Raw genomic sequence first — 13,076 nt, forward strand, 5'->3', positions numbered from 1 at the left:
AAAACTTCATCAGACTCGGTCGACAGAGAACCTTTTCATTGGTGTATATTTGTTTTGAAACTCTAAACTCTCCTGTTCTCCAGCCCACTGTGCACTTTGCAGAAGAGCCCATCATCCGCGGGGGGGATGAGGACGACGATGAGGACGGGGAAGACGGTGAGAGGAGCGAGGAAGAAGAGAGGCCGGCCATTCCCGCAGAGAAGCAGCGTCTGATCAGAAAGGACACGCCACATTACAAGAAGCACTTCAAGATCACCAAGTTGCCCAAGCCCGAGGCGGTGGCCGCTCTGCTGCAGGGCTACACTGCTGACGTACTCAACTCTCAGAAACAGGCGGCTGAGGATGAGGAGGATGAGCAGAGTATTGGTACCCCTCAGCAGCCTCCCAGAGTGGATGAGCTGGAGGACAGCCGGCAACAGGTCAACTCCAGTCAAGTGAAGGTAAAGGAGAGATCCCAGCACGGGTAGGATGCAGCTCAGGAATGTAGGAGACGCTGGATAGAAATAAGAACATATATGAAAGGGGGAAAAAAACAGCAACATAACACAACAAATCAGTAAATTAGCTTATTTTGTGCTTTGAAATATAATTTTTATGTTGTAGGAATACATTTTTATCATATATTGTTTTGACTTGCTCATCGCCTCTATGCAAACATGTAACACTGTATGCATAGAGTGCCCTTACCACCTTGCAAGTTGCATTCAGTTTGGAGTGGGCTGCTTGCATCTTTTAAGTATGCGGCATGGCATGAAGGGTCACTGTGACAAAATACAGACGCCTGGAACCTCAAACTCTCCAGCGTTATCCGCTCGGAGCAGCTCCTGCAGAACTTTCATTTGCTTTGTCTCACAAAGACCAGATGTCTTTAGCTTTACATATTATGTCATCATCAACACAGGGATGTAAAAACCTTCACCATGATTACAAGGACACCGATATTCCAATATTAACCTGATTTAAGACAATAGTGAGAATAAGACCCTGCTCAACCCGAATAAGGTCAAGCTAGATATAAGATTCAATTGAGTCAGGATATGTGGAGTTAAATTATAATTTCCTATTAGATTTTTCACAGCATTTTCAACATACATCTGTCACCTACTGCTTGATGATGCAAATTCTGGGTGTTGTAGTTTATGCAAAGTTAGATTGAAACACCCAACTGACAGGATAAGGTGAGACGTAATGATAATCAGACTCTGCTCTGTAACATGTAAACTGGAATATTAATGCAAACATCATAATCAAAATGTCTTTTTCTGAATAAGGTCAATAGTCAGATTATTGGTGTCCATGTAAACATAATCATTGTCTTGATTTTCAGTTAAAGATCAGAGAAACGGCACTTACAATGCTTCTGTGTCCTTTTAAAGATTGCATCTCGATCTTTGTTTACGTAGCGAAACCAGATACGAGCACAAGCAGCTGCAGGCTGAGTTCAGCCTTTCTTGCACAACACTCGCCTGATTCAATACTAAACTTCTCACCATGTTATCAGCCATCTCCTGATTTATTAAGATTTTTTTTACATTTTCACATTTCGCTGCTTTTTTTATTTGATAACATTGTGCGTGTCTGCTGGTGTGACTGGAGCGAGTGAAGTCTGCTGAGGTGCTACTTGTGAAAACAAAGCTTATTGATCATTAGTATTTGCTGGAGACTCCTGTTGATTTATCATGTAATTTATAGAAATTCTTTTTTTTTAACACTATGATCAAACATCGTCATCTTACCAAATCTGTTGTGTGTGTGTGTGTGTGTGTGTGTGGGTCTGCTTTGTGTGGATGACCTCAGACCAACCAGAACATGTATCGGCAGAGCTGGAATGTGAGATCTAACGAGCCTTGTTTGTGTCATATGGTAATAATCTGTTATGGGATGTTTAAGTTACTACTGATAGTCAGATTCTTCTAGTTTCTTATAAAATTGTTCACCTATTTTCTTAAACTCTCTTTAAATTACTTTTGCACCTAGATATGTTTATTTTTTTAGTCTGAATCTTCTCTAATGTCTCGTAGTCTTTTACATAAAAAGGCCTTACGTCTAAATTAAGACTCGCTACTGGAGGAAACTGCTATTTGTGGTGTGGAGGCTGGGCTTATTCTGGTTTGGGAGCTTTTGCCTTCTTTTGTCCGCTCTCTCTACACTGTTTGTTTTGCGCTGTAGCTCAGCTCCTTGGGTCTTGTCTTTCCATCTCTGCCTGTATTTGCTTTTGGTGGCTGGGGAGCGACTGGAACGTATCGCTTCTGCTTGGCGGTGGCCTGTCCCGGTGGACTGCAAGCAGACAGTGGAGTGGTGTATGTGTGTGTGTTTGGTGACGTTTATGGAAAAGTGCGCGAAAGTGTTTTTTCTTGTGTGTGTGCGTGAGCATATTTTTATTTTGGCCTGACTAATCCGCATGCCTCTTGCTGGTTCCTGTCCTAACAGGGGGTGTCATTTGATCAAGTCAATAATCTGCTGATTGAACCTGCTCGAATTGAGGAGGAAGAGGTCTGTACCTACTCTTTCCACTCTGTCTCTCTGTGTCCCCTCACTCATCCACTCTCTCACCCACCTGTACTCAGAGGTGGAGAAAAGTACCCACAGAAATCCATTGTAATTCAAAGCCAATCACTAGGGACCCCCTAACCATAACTCATTTGTGAGATGGGCAGTGTGGCAGAGCCTGGATGCAAGAGCACAGTGACCATATTTTATTTAAATGTATTGTTTTCCACTACAACAAGGACTCTAAAATGGAGACCAGAACTTTTTTATTTTTCTCTATTCGATCCTTTGTCTGTTGATACTTAAAAAGATTAGATCCAAGCACCCTGCACGGTTACTCTGTGGTTAGTTGCACAGAATAATTATGTGTGATCCACTGAGTCCTGTTCGGCTATTCGCTGAATAAACAGTGCAAAGTAAATATTGAGAGCAGGTTTGTTAGTGCAACGGAATAACATAGAACTGAATATTCAGTAATGCCGGGCGAGGTAGGGCCAGAATAAACTTCTGTTAGCACAGCATCTGAAACAGGAAATGCTCTCGTCGGATGCCGTGCCAAATATAAATTCTTTGGAACCTGCGTGAAGTGTTTATTAATCCCCTGCATTTACACAGTCCCATGTTTAGGTGATATATATATATATTTGCTTATATTAACTTATCATCCTGTCACTTTTTACCCCTTAAATGCTGAGAACGCTTGATAAAGTTAAACCTGTCAACATAATCATACAAATCCCAGTCCTGTATCCGGCTCTGCCACACTACACCTCTCCTGCCTTTCCTCTGCTTCTGCTGCTTCGCCTCTTTTCATCCCCCTGTCCACGCTGTGCTGCCCTGGTGTGAGTGGGCTGGTTATTACACTGTGATGTGGGCAAGTCCGCATCACCTGTTTCCTCCAGGTTTTTATATTCTCTTTTAGATGCATGGGTTAAGAAAGAGCCTGTAACTCAGCTGGCAGAAGAAGAGCTCCAGATGAGAGAAGAAACTGACTTACCGATATAAATAATATAATTTTTTAGAACGTCACGATGCAGAGATTACATACTAGACATAGCGTACTTGACATCTGCCGTCATGACTTCACTAAATTGTGTTTTTAATCCCATGTTGATTTGTTTTCATATTTTTTTTGCATGTTTTTTTTGCAGTATTGCATATGAATGTGTATAAAAACTGCATTTTATTGAATGATATCATCTTATTATCACATCTGCTGGGGTTTGAACACCACTACAGATCTGACTCCACATCCAGGACACGGCACACTCCTCTTTCCCTTTTCCCTTCCACCTGTTCCTCATCTGTCTTTATTCCTCCTCCTTTTTGCATGGCTTGCATATACACAGAATGTATACACAGTCTGTTACGACTTATTTAGTTCTACCTCACATTTCCAAGACCAGTATTCCAAATATATACAATACCATTAATGCAGTATATTTTCTGTGAGGGTCTAGACTCTGAATCCAAGTGAACAGGGCTTCTGACAGTTTATATCTGAAGTCTAATGTCGGTGAAGTGAGAAGAAACAGCAGATTTGATGTTTTGAATAAACTTACAAACACGATCTCAAATTAAGGCACAAAAAACCCTCCACCTTCCACTTTTATTGACATTAGGCTTCTAACAAGTCAAAGTGTCTCTCCGTCATTCATACATCCCACATGGCATGATCACAGGATGACCCTGAAAAGATTGACGCCACCTTCTGGCAGGAAGAGGGAGGTCACCCACAACTTAAGTCAAAAGTCTATTTGAAAGTAACTGGCAAATTTAAAAGAACAAAAAAATTGTGGGCTTACCTCCCTCTCAATCTGTCCCAAGTTAAGTGGTGTTAAACAGGATGTCACTAGTAGTTGTGCTGACTCCCCCCTCCTCAACTTGCAGCACACCCTGAGCATCCAGCGACAAACAGGCGGTCTGGGCATCAGCATTGCCGGAGGGAAAGGATCCACGCCTTACAAAGGAGATGACGAGGTGAGACCCCCTTCCTGGAATCTGGATATGTTTGGTAATTCAGAAGTAAAAGAAAACGTAGATTAAATGTTTCTGTTTTAACTGTGCCTGCAGGGAATCTTTATCTCCAGAGTATCTGAGGAGGGTCCTGCAGCCAGAGCGGGGGTCAAAGTGGGAGACAAACTCTTAGAGGTGGAGACACGCCGGCATTTCACTTTACATCGTCTGATTATCTTTAGAAACTCTCCTCTGTTTAATAATACGATTTGTAATTAGAAAGCATGTTCTCTGTTCTTTGCCACAGGTGAATGGAGTCGACCTCAATGAGGCAGAACATCACACAGCGGTGGAAGCTCTCCGCAGCTCCGGTGCTTCAGTGTCCATGTCAGTGCTCCGGGAGCATATGGTGGAGCCAGAGAACGCCATCACCACCACGCCACTGAGGCCGGAGGACGACTACTTCCCACGGGAGAGACGCAGCAGCGGCATCGCCTTCAACATGGAGCCCAGCCTCAGCGGGCCCATGCAGCGGCTGTCCACCTCCCTGTTCCGCAACGACAAGGGGCTGGGATTCAGCATCGCAGGGGGGAAAGGCTCCACGGCGTACCGCACAGGAGACACGGTGAGACGCAAACACAGACATAGACATTTATTACTTTTGATGTTTCAATACGTTAATATTCATAGTGCGAAAGGGCAAATCAACAGCATTGAAAACTGCAAAAGGCATTTTCTGATATTTAAGTGACAAAACAATTCATCTAGTAATTGACACATCCTGCAATGAAAATCTTGGCTGATGAATTAAACATTTAAAAGTTGCTGCCCTGACCTATGACATTTTTCACATTAATATTTAAATTTTCCGAGTGCAAATCAGACAAATGAAGTCTGTAGATCATGAGTTTCATTTAAAGGAGAAAGATGATACCAAGACAAACATCTAAGGCTGCAGACACAATCTAACGTTGGATAAATAAAGGGCCTATTTATGACATGTATCATCTTGAAATTGGGGAGTTGGGTCACAAAGTGTTTTCAGTAACTGTCTCAGCCACCGGGATCTGCGTTTACAGCCATCACCAGGGAGACGGAGATATGAATAGCCAGCCCTGACACCTGATAGGTTCACTGTAACTGGACAGGGTGAGGTGTATATTTGGGCCGGGGCGATACCACATTGCAGCTTGTGCAGCTCATGAAGCCCACAAAGAGGAAAGGACTCATAAACGTGTGATTTTAGGCTGATCTCAGTGTAAGTCGTGCCGTCTCTTTCAGGAGCTTTTCGAAATGGATGCAGTGACTTTGCAGTTGTTGATGTGAGGAGACGTTGCTGTAGACTTTGCTCCTGCGTGTGTTGTTTTACACATTTAGTTTTGGTGTCGCCGACTAGAAGTGCAGCAGGATTTCATTTGGTTAAACAAAGTGTGTAATTTGTTTGAGCAATGGGGGGGGGTAACATGCCTCAGGGGTTGTGCTTTTAAAAAGTGAGTCTAAATGATAAAATGCGTTTAATCAGTTGTTCTGAATTTGTTTGTTTGTACAAATCTGAGGGATTGTGAGCTGCTAGTGTCTCAGAATTACCTTTTTATAAAACCTTATGTTATAAAATTATCTTTTTGTCCCTGGTTCTAAATGTGGAATATCACATGCTCACTGAATAACAGTTCAGAATTAGCAAGGTTTGGAAATTGCTCGTTTCTTAACTGTGTAGTGTGCAACAAGTGAAAACTAAATATTTATGGAATAATGTATTATTTATCTATTTTGAATTACGCTCTATTAGCAACACCTTTTTTTTTAAAATGGTCATGGTTTTAATACAGCACCAGAAAGTTTGTTAACATGTTTCTTTTGTCTGTTTTTTAGGGAATCTACATCTCTCGCATTGCAGAGGGCGGAGCGGCACACAGAGACAGCACGCTGCGTGTCGGAGACCGGGTGATCTCTGTGAGTACCGATCTCATGTTGACTACATATAGATGTTGAATAGTGCAGAACTAGCTCCTAATGGCTCCTGGTGCAACATATCTATGCTCCTTCTGTTTCCTCTACTGATCAATGTCATCTTTGCTTTTCTGTCCTGTGTCTAGTCAGCACAATAGTTACTACATGTTTTTATTCATTGTGCCACTCACTGTAAATCCACCAACGATGACAGATTTTGATAAGTCCCTCAAGTCCACTGATTATAAAACTGCTCCTCTTTCATTGTAACAGTTTCTGCTCTTTCCTGCGGCAGTTTTTCTTCCTCTTCTTTCGTAGCCCGCCTCTTTTCCTCTTCCTCTCTTCCTCTGCATGCTCACTAATGCATTACGTGCCTCTCTTTGCCCGTGTGGTGGTGGGGATGGTGTTGAGGGTGGCGGTCTAAGCCTGCAGGCCCGCTGCCATGGCAAACGTGTGCGTTTCCATGGCAGCAGGCACAGCAGCATTGCCGCCGATGGTAAGAGCTGGTGCTGTCGGGTCAGAGCTGACCTCTGCTTGTCCCAGTTCAGTTTTTAAGATCGTGCATGCCTGAAAGCTGCCTCTTCTTTTAATCCGACAGAAGGACGTTTTCAAAACTAACGAATTAATATTTTCTTTACGTCAAAGCTGCAGATAATAAAGAACTTCCCTGTTTGCCTTTGTTGACTTGAGCTCAAACGTTTTGGACACTTGTGATTTCAGTAAACAAAGGCAAGAAGGGCTTCGGGAAGTTTGTTAGAAGATTTCAGCACAAGCGTTAATAAACTGAGAAAGAAATAGCTTTGCTTGCTCGTAGCCTCTCTCCCTTAGGGAAGCTCTAGCAGATTAATCCGCCTGCAGCAGTCTGCTGTTACTCCTGCTTCCTCTTTTCTCTGCCTGTTCCTCTTGCTCTGTAGGTGTTGGGTTCTTCTTTAAATAACATTACTCACTTTGGTGCACCCACACAATCCCAATGGATTCACAATGTGATAGATGTTAAACAGATTTGACTACAAAGATGTAGAAATCTGATGAGAGATAATTGTTCATCCTCCCGGTGGCAATTGTGGCCAGTTGCCACTGACGGCGTTCTGGTGGGCTGACACCCTCCGTGGTTGCTTTTACTGTCAATCCAGATCAATGGTGTAGACATGACAGAGGCCAGGCATGACCAGGCAGTAGCGCTTCTTACCGGCACCTCCCCCACAATCGCTCTCCTGGTGGAGCGAGACCCGAACGCACCAGGGGGCTCTCCAGGTCAATCCCGGGCACGTGCCCACTCCCCTCCACCCCCAGAACCCTCCGATTCTCCGGACCAGGAGGAGGAGGGCCTCTCGATTCACGGGAACCACCTGACTCGGATGGAGGACGAGTACCCAATCGAGGTGAGGCGCCTGGAAGTGACTTGGGCAGTGATTTTTGGGTTTATTAAATGATGCTTTGGAAGCCTCACTGAAGAACTCAGCGTTAATGTTTGTTTATGTGGCCCCTGCCTTATCCTTAATGCTGTCCAGTTCCAGAGAAGATGGTGCATGGTATGAGGACTTGATCTCATTTAAAACAGTGGTGTTCTTTAGATGGCAGCTGTATAATTCCCAGTGAGGGAATAATGCAAAGATATTGTTAAGTTAGCTACTTATAGCTGTAAACATGTCCCAGTGAAAACGAGTCGGTTTGTGTTTTGTTGTTTGCAAATAGTAGAAATAGAGACCTGGCTGTTGGAAACAAAACAGCTCGGTAACGATGAATCTCTGTTGTTTCGTCTTTAGTAGAATTTACTTGTGACGTAATGTTGAGTTAAAAACTCGGTCTGGATTCGTTATAATCTATTTTGTTTTTCTACCTCTAATCCTAACAGGAAGTAATCCTGGTGAAATCAGGTGGCCCCCTTGGCTTGAGCATTGTGGGAGGCAGTGATCACGCCAGTCATCCGTTCGGCATCAACGAGCCTGGGGTGTTCATCTCAAAGGTAATATTTTAAGATTTCCTTGTTTTCAAAAAATGTTCCCACTCCTAAAATCTGTTGTATTCCTGCCGCTGTTATGTTGCCTCACTTTCCATGCGCCCTCTTATCATCAGGTGATTCCTCAGGGCCTGGCATGTCAAAGCGGACTTCGCGTCGGAGACCGAATATTAGAGGTGAACGCCATCGACCTGCGTCATGCCACTCACCAGGAGGCCGTGCGAGCCCTGCTGGCCAACAAGCAGGAGATCCGTATGCTGGTGCGGAGGGATCCTTCACCGCCTGGGATGGAGGAAATTGTCATCCAGAAGCAGCCGGGGGAGAAGCTCGGCATCAGTATTCGTGGAGGGGCCAAGGGTCACGCTGGAAACCCCTTTGACCCCACGGATGAGGGAATCTTCATCTCAAAGGTAAAATGTTTAATTATGAATTCCTAGTTACACATTTGGAAGCTTTTTGACCACATTTAAAGGTGCCCAGAGCTCCTCCTTTGTAATGTGTACATTTGAGGCTCGGCTGTTCCTGGGTTAAACCGCTCGTCGTTGGTTGATGTTCAAACAGGTGAGCTCCAGTGGAGCAGCAGCAAGAGACGCCCGACTGCTGGTTGGCATGCGGATCCTGGAGGTGAACAACCACAGCCTGCTGGGGATGACGCACACGGAGGCAGTGCGGGTGCTTCGTGCGGTGGGAGACTCTCTGTTCATGCTGGTGTGTGACGGGTTCGACCCAAACAAAGTCACAGCTGTGGAGGTGAGAAACTTAGGTTGTCTAAAGAAGTACGTCTTCAGATTAACCCAAAAGTCCAAAATCCAATGACGCATGACATTTAAACGACTCGAACCAGGAAATATTTGGTGTTTTATTACTACTTTTGCTGTAAAAATGGAAAAGAAATTCTTTGCCCACTGTTTTAAAAACTATTGTGTCTATTTACAGGCATCTCCTGGCATCATTGCAAACCCGTTTGCAACAGGCATTGTGCGCAAGAACAGTATGGAAAGCATCTCTTCTATAGACCGAGATCTGAGCCCAGAGGAAATGGAGATCATGCAGAAGGTACAGTACAGTTTACATATTGTTTTATACACTCATAATTCATCTTAACTGATTATAGATGCTTAGTAATCAACTTCAGACCAGACACCAGAACCCACAATAGAATTTGGCATCGTCAAAACACTATTCATGTGGACGGGTGAGTCAAATGTTTGTTTCAGCGACACTGTGCTTCCACAGCAGTTTGGTGTTAGAAATGGAATCACGTTTGACTCACTCCAACCACGCACACTGCACATACCCGTGTCTCCACCAGATCAGCCAGAAAGCGCCAGCACAGTTGTTTATTTTGTCCAGATTAGCGTTTGGGAGGCTGCCCGTCCTAAAGGAATGCAGGGGCCCGTCGGTTTTATTGAATACTAGTTTTTGTTGTTCCTCTGAACAGACGCACACAGTAGTTTAGAGATTCTGGTGACACAGCCTTCGTCAGAGCCGACACTGTCATCACATGGACATTCTGTTGGTTTAAATGACGCAGGCGATCTAAGCCGGTTATTGATAATTTATTGGGACAGTAAGGATCTTATATCTTCTCCAGGAGTCTGAGATGGTGAGAGAGACGTCACAGTGGGAGCGAGAAGAGATGGAGAAAGTGGTGAGTTAAACTGACAATCAGGGACTGTTGTGGAAAGGTCAGATCTGCAGATACATGAAAATACAACGAGGCGTTAGACTTTTAAAAAATTTGCGAAACTCGAGGTGGAGTGTTAGAGTCAGAGGCTCAGGTTTGTCTGTTACCGGGTGAATGAAGCTTCTCCTCCGCACCCCATGTGGGTATTGTGTTTGACAGAACTATTCCTGCAATGTCCCGCCTTGCATGCTTTTTCTGATCCCATAGCTAATGAATAGATAACTTTCTAATGTGTGTGGATTCTATCCCTTCTTTCCCCTCTGTTTTCTCTCTCTCTCTCATCTCTCCTTTACCTTCGGCGTGTTTGGTGTAATATACGAAATCATCCATCATCATCTCCATACCACCCCCATACTCTTCTGTTACTTCTCTCCACTTCTCCCCCGGCATCACTTCTTCTCCTCCTCATTGCATCACTGTGTGGCTGTGTGGTTGGGTGTCTTCCCCTCTGTACTCTCCTCCTCCTCCTCCACTTCCTGTCTTGGTGAAGGAGCGAATGCGCTTGGATCGTGAGGAGGCAACTCGCCTGCTAGAAGAGGAGACTGAGGTGAGACACTCCTCGACGGCAGGTCCTCAGGCAAACTCTCCTGTCTGTACCTGAACCACAAACACCACAGATCAGCTGCAACAGGATTTTTTTTCCCATGCAACTTATTCCTGGATTTTCAATAAATAAATCTCTGGCATTATTGAGAATGGGTTAGTTTAACTGTAGAGTGTGAATGTGAGCTATGCAAACAGATGTGCAGGTGACTAAGTGAAGAGGTAGTCCAGGTGTTGAGATGATAGTTTGTTTCCGGACGGTAAGGGAGAAACCATTCCAAACTTTACATTCCTTTAATATAAAAACAAATTGCATTTTGAGAGTTTAGGGTTTTCTTTAGTCTGTTTATATCGGAAATATGAAGTTTGGGTCCTAAACCTAAACTAATTGACTTTGAATAGACCTCAGCCTAGACCTCTTCTCACCTCTGTTTCTATTTATTTCCCTGTAGAGCATCGGCACTGGACCTTTAAAACTTGACTACAAAACCCTGGCTGCACTTCCCACCACCAGTCTGCAGAAGGTCAACAGGGTGAGTGTTCTTATATCTTAAAAACCGTACGGAAAGCGTCGCTGGTTCTGACGCTCAAACGTGCTACTTTTCAGCGTTTTTGAAAAAGAGTTCTTCTCAAAAAAAAGGTTTGTTTCTTTTGAGTTGTAAATCGCTGGTATTCTTGTGTGGCCTATGTTGGCCCCCAAAGCTCAGAATAGATTTCTTCATGGAATCCCACATATTTATGTCCCCTGAAAACTCCTGAGTGATGGGAGCGTGAATGTTGACCCCCCCGTCCATGTGCATAACCCCAAGTCGACATGACGAACTGGAAACCTCAGGCTCAAGAGGCCAAAACCATGAAAAAACATAAAAAAACAAGGGAAGACTTGACCAAGGATTTATCACAGACCAAGGAGTTTGGAAAAAGAATCTCAAGATCAAAGTCATCTGGAAACACGGAGAAGACAGACGACTAAAAGAAGTTTATATTCAGTACAAAGGAAGCTTGGCACTGTCCTGGTTGATAACCGGTCTAAGTGTGGAAGAGAGGGGTGGTGGGGGAAGGGGACAGCTGCCCACTATCAACCGGCCTGTTCTCTGTGATATTTTAAAACCTGCATCTCGCTCAGAATTGGATGGAGTCTCTCTGGTGGGTGGGGTTCCAGACAGAGCAGGGAGGGTATCGTCAAACACACACACACAAGTGTTTCAGTTGAAGTTCCCAAAGTCCTCGGAGGAGTAAGTTTGACATCCAGTGCTGTCCTGTCACCCCCCCAACAGTGAGTATAAAGCTGCTCAACGGACGAGAGTTAACTGCTTTAGCTTTTATTTTATTTCCTCTTTCTCGTTGTTGTCTCTGATTCTCGTCTGTCATTCTGTGTGTCTGTGTTGAGTTTGATATCTCGGTAAATCAGCTGATGAATCTAAACCCTGTGTGTATTTTAGGGAGCTTTTAACCAATGAATGAAAATGCAGAAAGCTGTTAAGAGTCTTGATTTGGTTTGACAGGATCATTTTGATAAACGCACACGCCCACAATTAGCTGCTTATCATTGTATTGATATATTTTAAAGCTTTAATAGGTTTAAACTTGCCTCAACCATTGGTAATACAAGATAACCACTCTTACTTTCACTTTAAAGTCACCAGGGTGCTTATTTATTAAATTGCATCAGTTCAACATTAAACTTAGCCTCAGGTCGTCTCTCTCGTCTTTTTCCAATCGAAAACAAAATACCAGTCTTAGAAAAACCCTGAAGGTCTCGGTCCTGAATGTGTGTTGAGAATCGTCAAAGATAAATCGACCATATCACGGAGGACTCTCTTTACAACGTTTACTTTTTAATCTTAAGATACTTTGAAAACTACTTCATGTTTGTTACCAGCATTTCACCTATTAAATCTAAATTTTAGTGCCAGTTGTTCAGTTCTCGGTCTCTTTGACGCGCAGCTTTTCCCAGCAGGGCGAACTCAGTCTGTTGGCATCCCGGCGAGCCGGCAGCCTCGCTCTCCTCTCACACCACAACCCCAGCTGTCCCTCACAGTCTGTGTCGGTGCCAAAAGGCCACTCGTTCACATTCCATCCCACTGACCCTCATCACACGACCGACTCTTATAGTCAGCACGTAGACTCACACAAGTCCTTCACAATGCACATTCTTCTCGGTGTGACTATTTTGATTATGACCAGATATGTCACGGTCACATCCATTAAAAACATTCCAATGTTGGTGCCTAATTTAATGGATTGACTCAAAGGTTTCTACATTATTAGGTCTTAATTATGTAAAAACGCGCAACATGCACTTCCAGTGTCATGTTTCTTTACGAGGGTTCATTCAAACGTCGCATATTTTCTCTCCTCGTGTCTCCAGCTGTCTTCTCCTCTAAGAACAGTAGGAGTTGAAGTTGTGCTGGAGCCCAAATGTCTCGCTGCTCTGATAATGTAGTTATTTAAGGCAGAGGCCTGAAGTGCCTGAACTGCAGCAATGTG

General features: G+C 44.0%; 1 protein-coding gene across 6 annotated transcripts in view; it reads left to right on the forward strand.

The window, feature by feature from the left end:
- Window positions 1-13,076, forward strand: part of scrib (scribble planar cell polarity protein) — a 57,455-nt gene that overhangs the window by 31,077 nt on the left and 13,302 nt on the right. For 2 of the 6 annotated variants that reach the window (XM_035142346.2, XM_047344637.1), the window contains exons 15-28: window positions 84-440; window positions 2,431-2,493; window positions 4,381-4,470; window positions 4,564-4,641; window positions 4,754-5,071; window positions 6,319-6,399; window positions 7,530-7,778; window positions 8,252-8,362; window positions 8,473-8,766; window positions 8,918-9,106; window positions 9,293-9,412; window positions 9,951-10,007; window positions 10,534-10,590; window positions 11,039-11,119. In XM_035142346.2, coding sequence (XP_034998237.2) covers window positions 84-440; window positions 2,431-2,493; window positions 4,381-4,470; window positions 4,564-4,641; window positions 4,754-5,071; window positions 6,319-6,399; window positions 7,530-7,778; window positions 8,252-8,362; window positions 8,473-8,766; window positions 8,918-9,106; window positions 9,293-9,412; window positions 9,951-10,007; window positions 10,534-10,590; window positions 11,039-11,119 — 2,145 coding nt within the window. Of the gene's footprint in view, window positions 1-83; window positions 441-1,797; window positions 1,864-2,430; window positions 2,494-4,380; window positions 4,471-4,563; window positions 4,642-4,753; window positions 5,072-6,318; window positions 6,400-7,529; window positions 7,779-8,251; window positions 8,363-8,472; window positions 8,767-8,917; window positions 9,107-9,292; window positions 9,413-9,950; window positions 10,008-10,533; window positions 10,591-11,038; window positions 11,120-13,076 lie in introns of all 6 variants that reach the window. The other 4 variants (XM_035142348.2, XM_035142353.2, XM_035142345.2 and 1 more) reach the window with 3 other exon arrangements.

Source organism: Hippoglossus stenolepis, chromosome 19 (assembly GCF_022539355.2).
Source record: "Hippoglossus stenolepis isolate QCI-W04-F060 chromosome 19, HSTE1.2, whole genome shotgun sequence".
Taxonomy (NCBI): Eukaryota; Metazoa; Chordata; class Actinopteri; order Pleuronectiformes; family Pleuronectidae; genus Hippoglossus; species Hippoglossus stenolepis.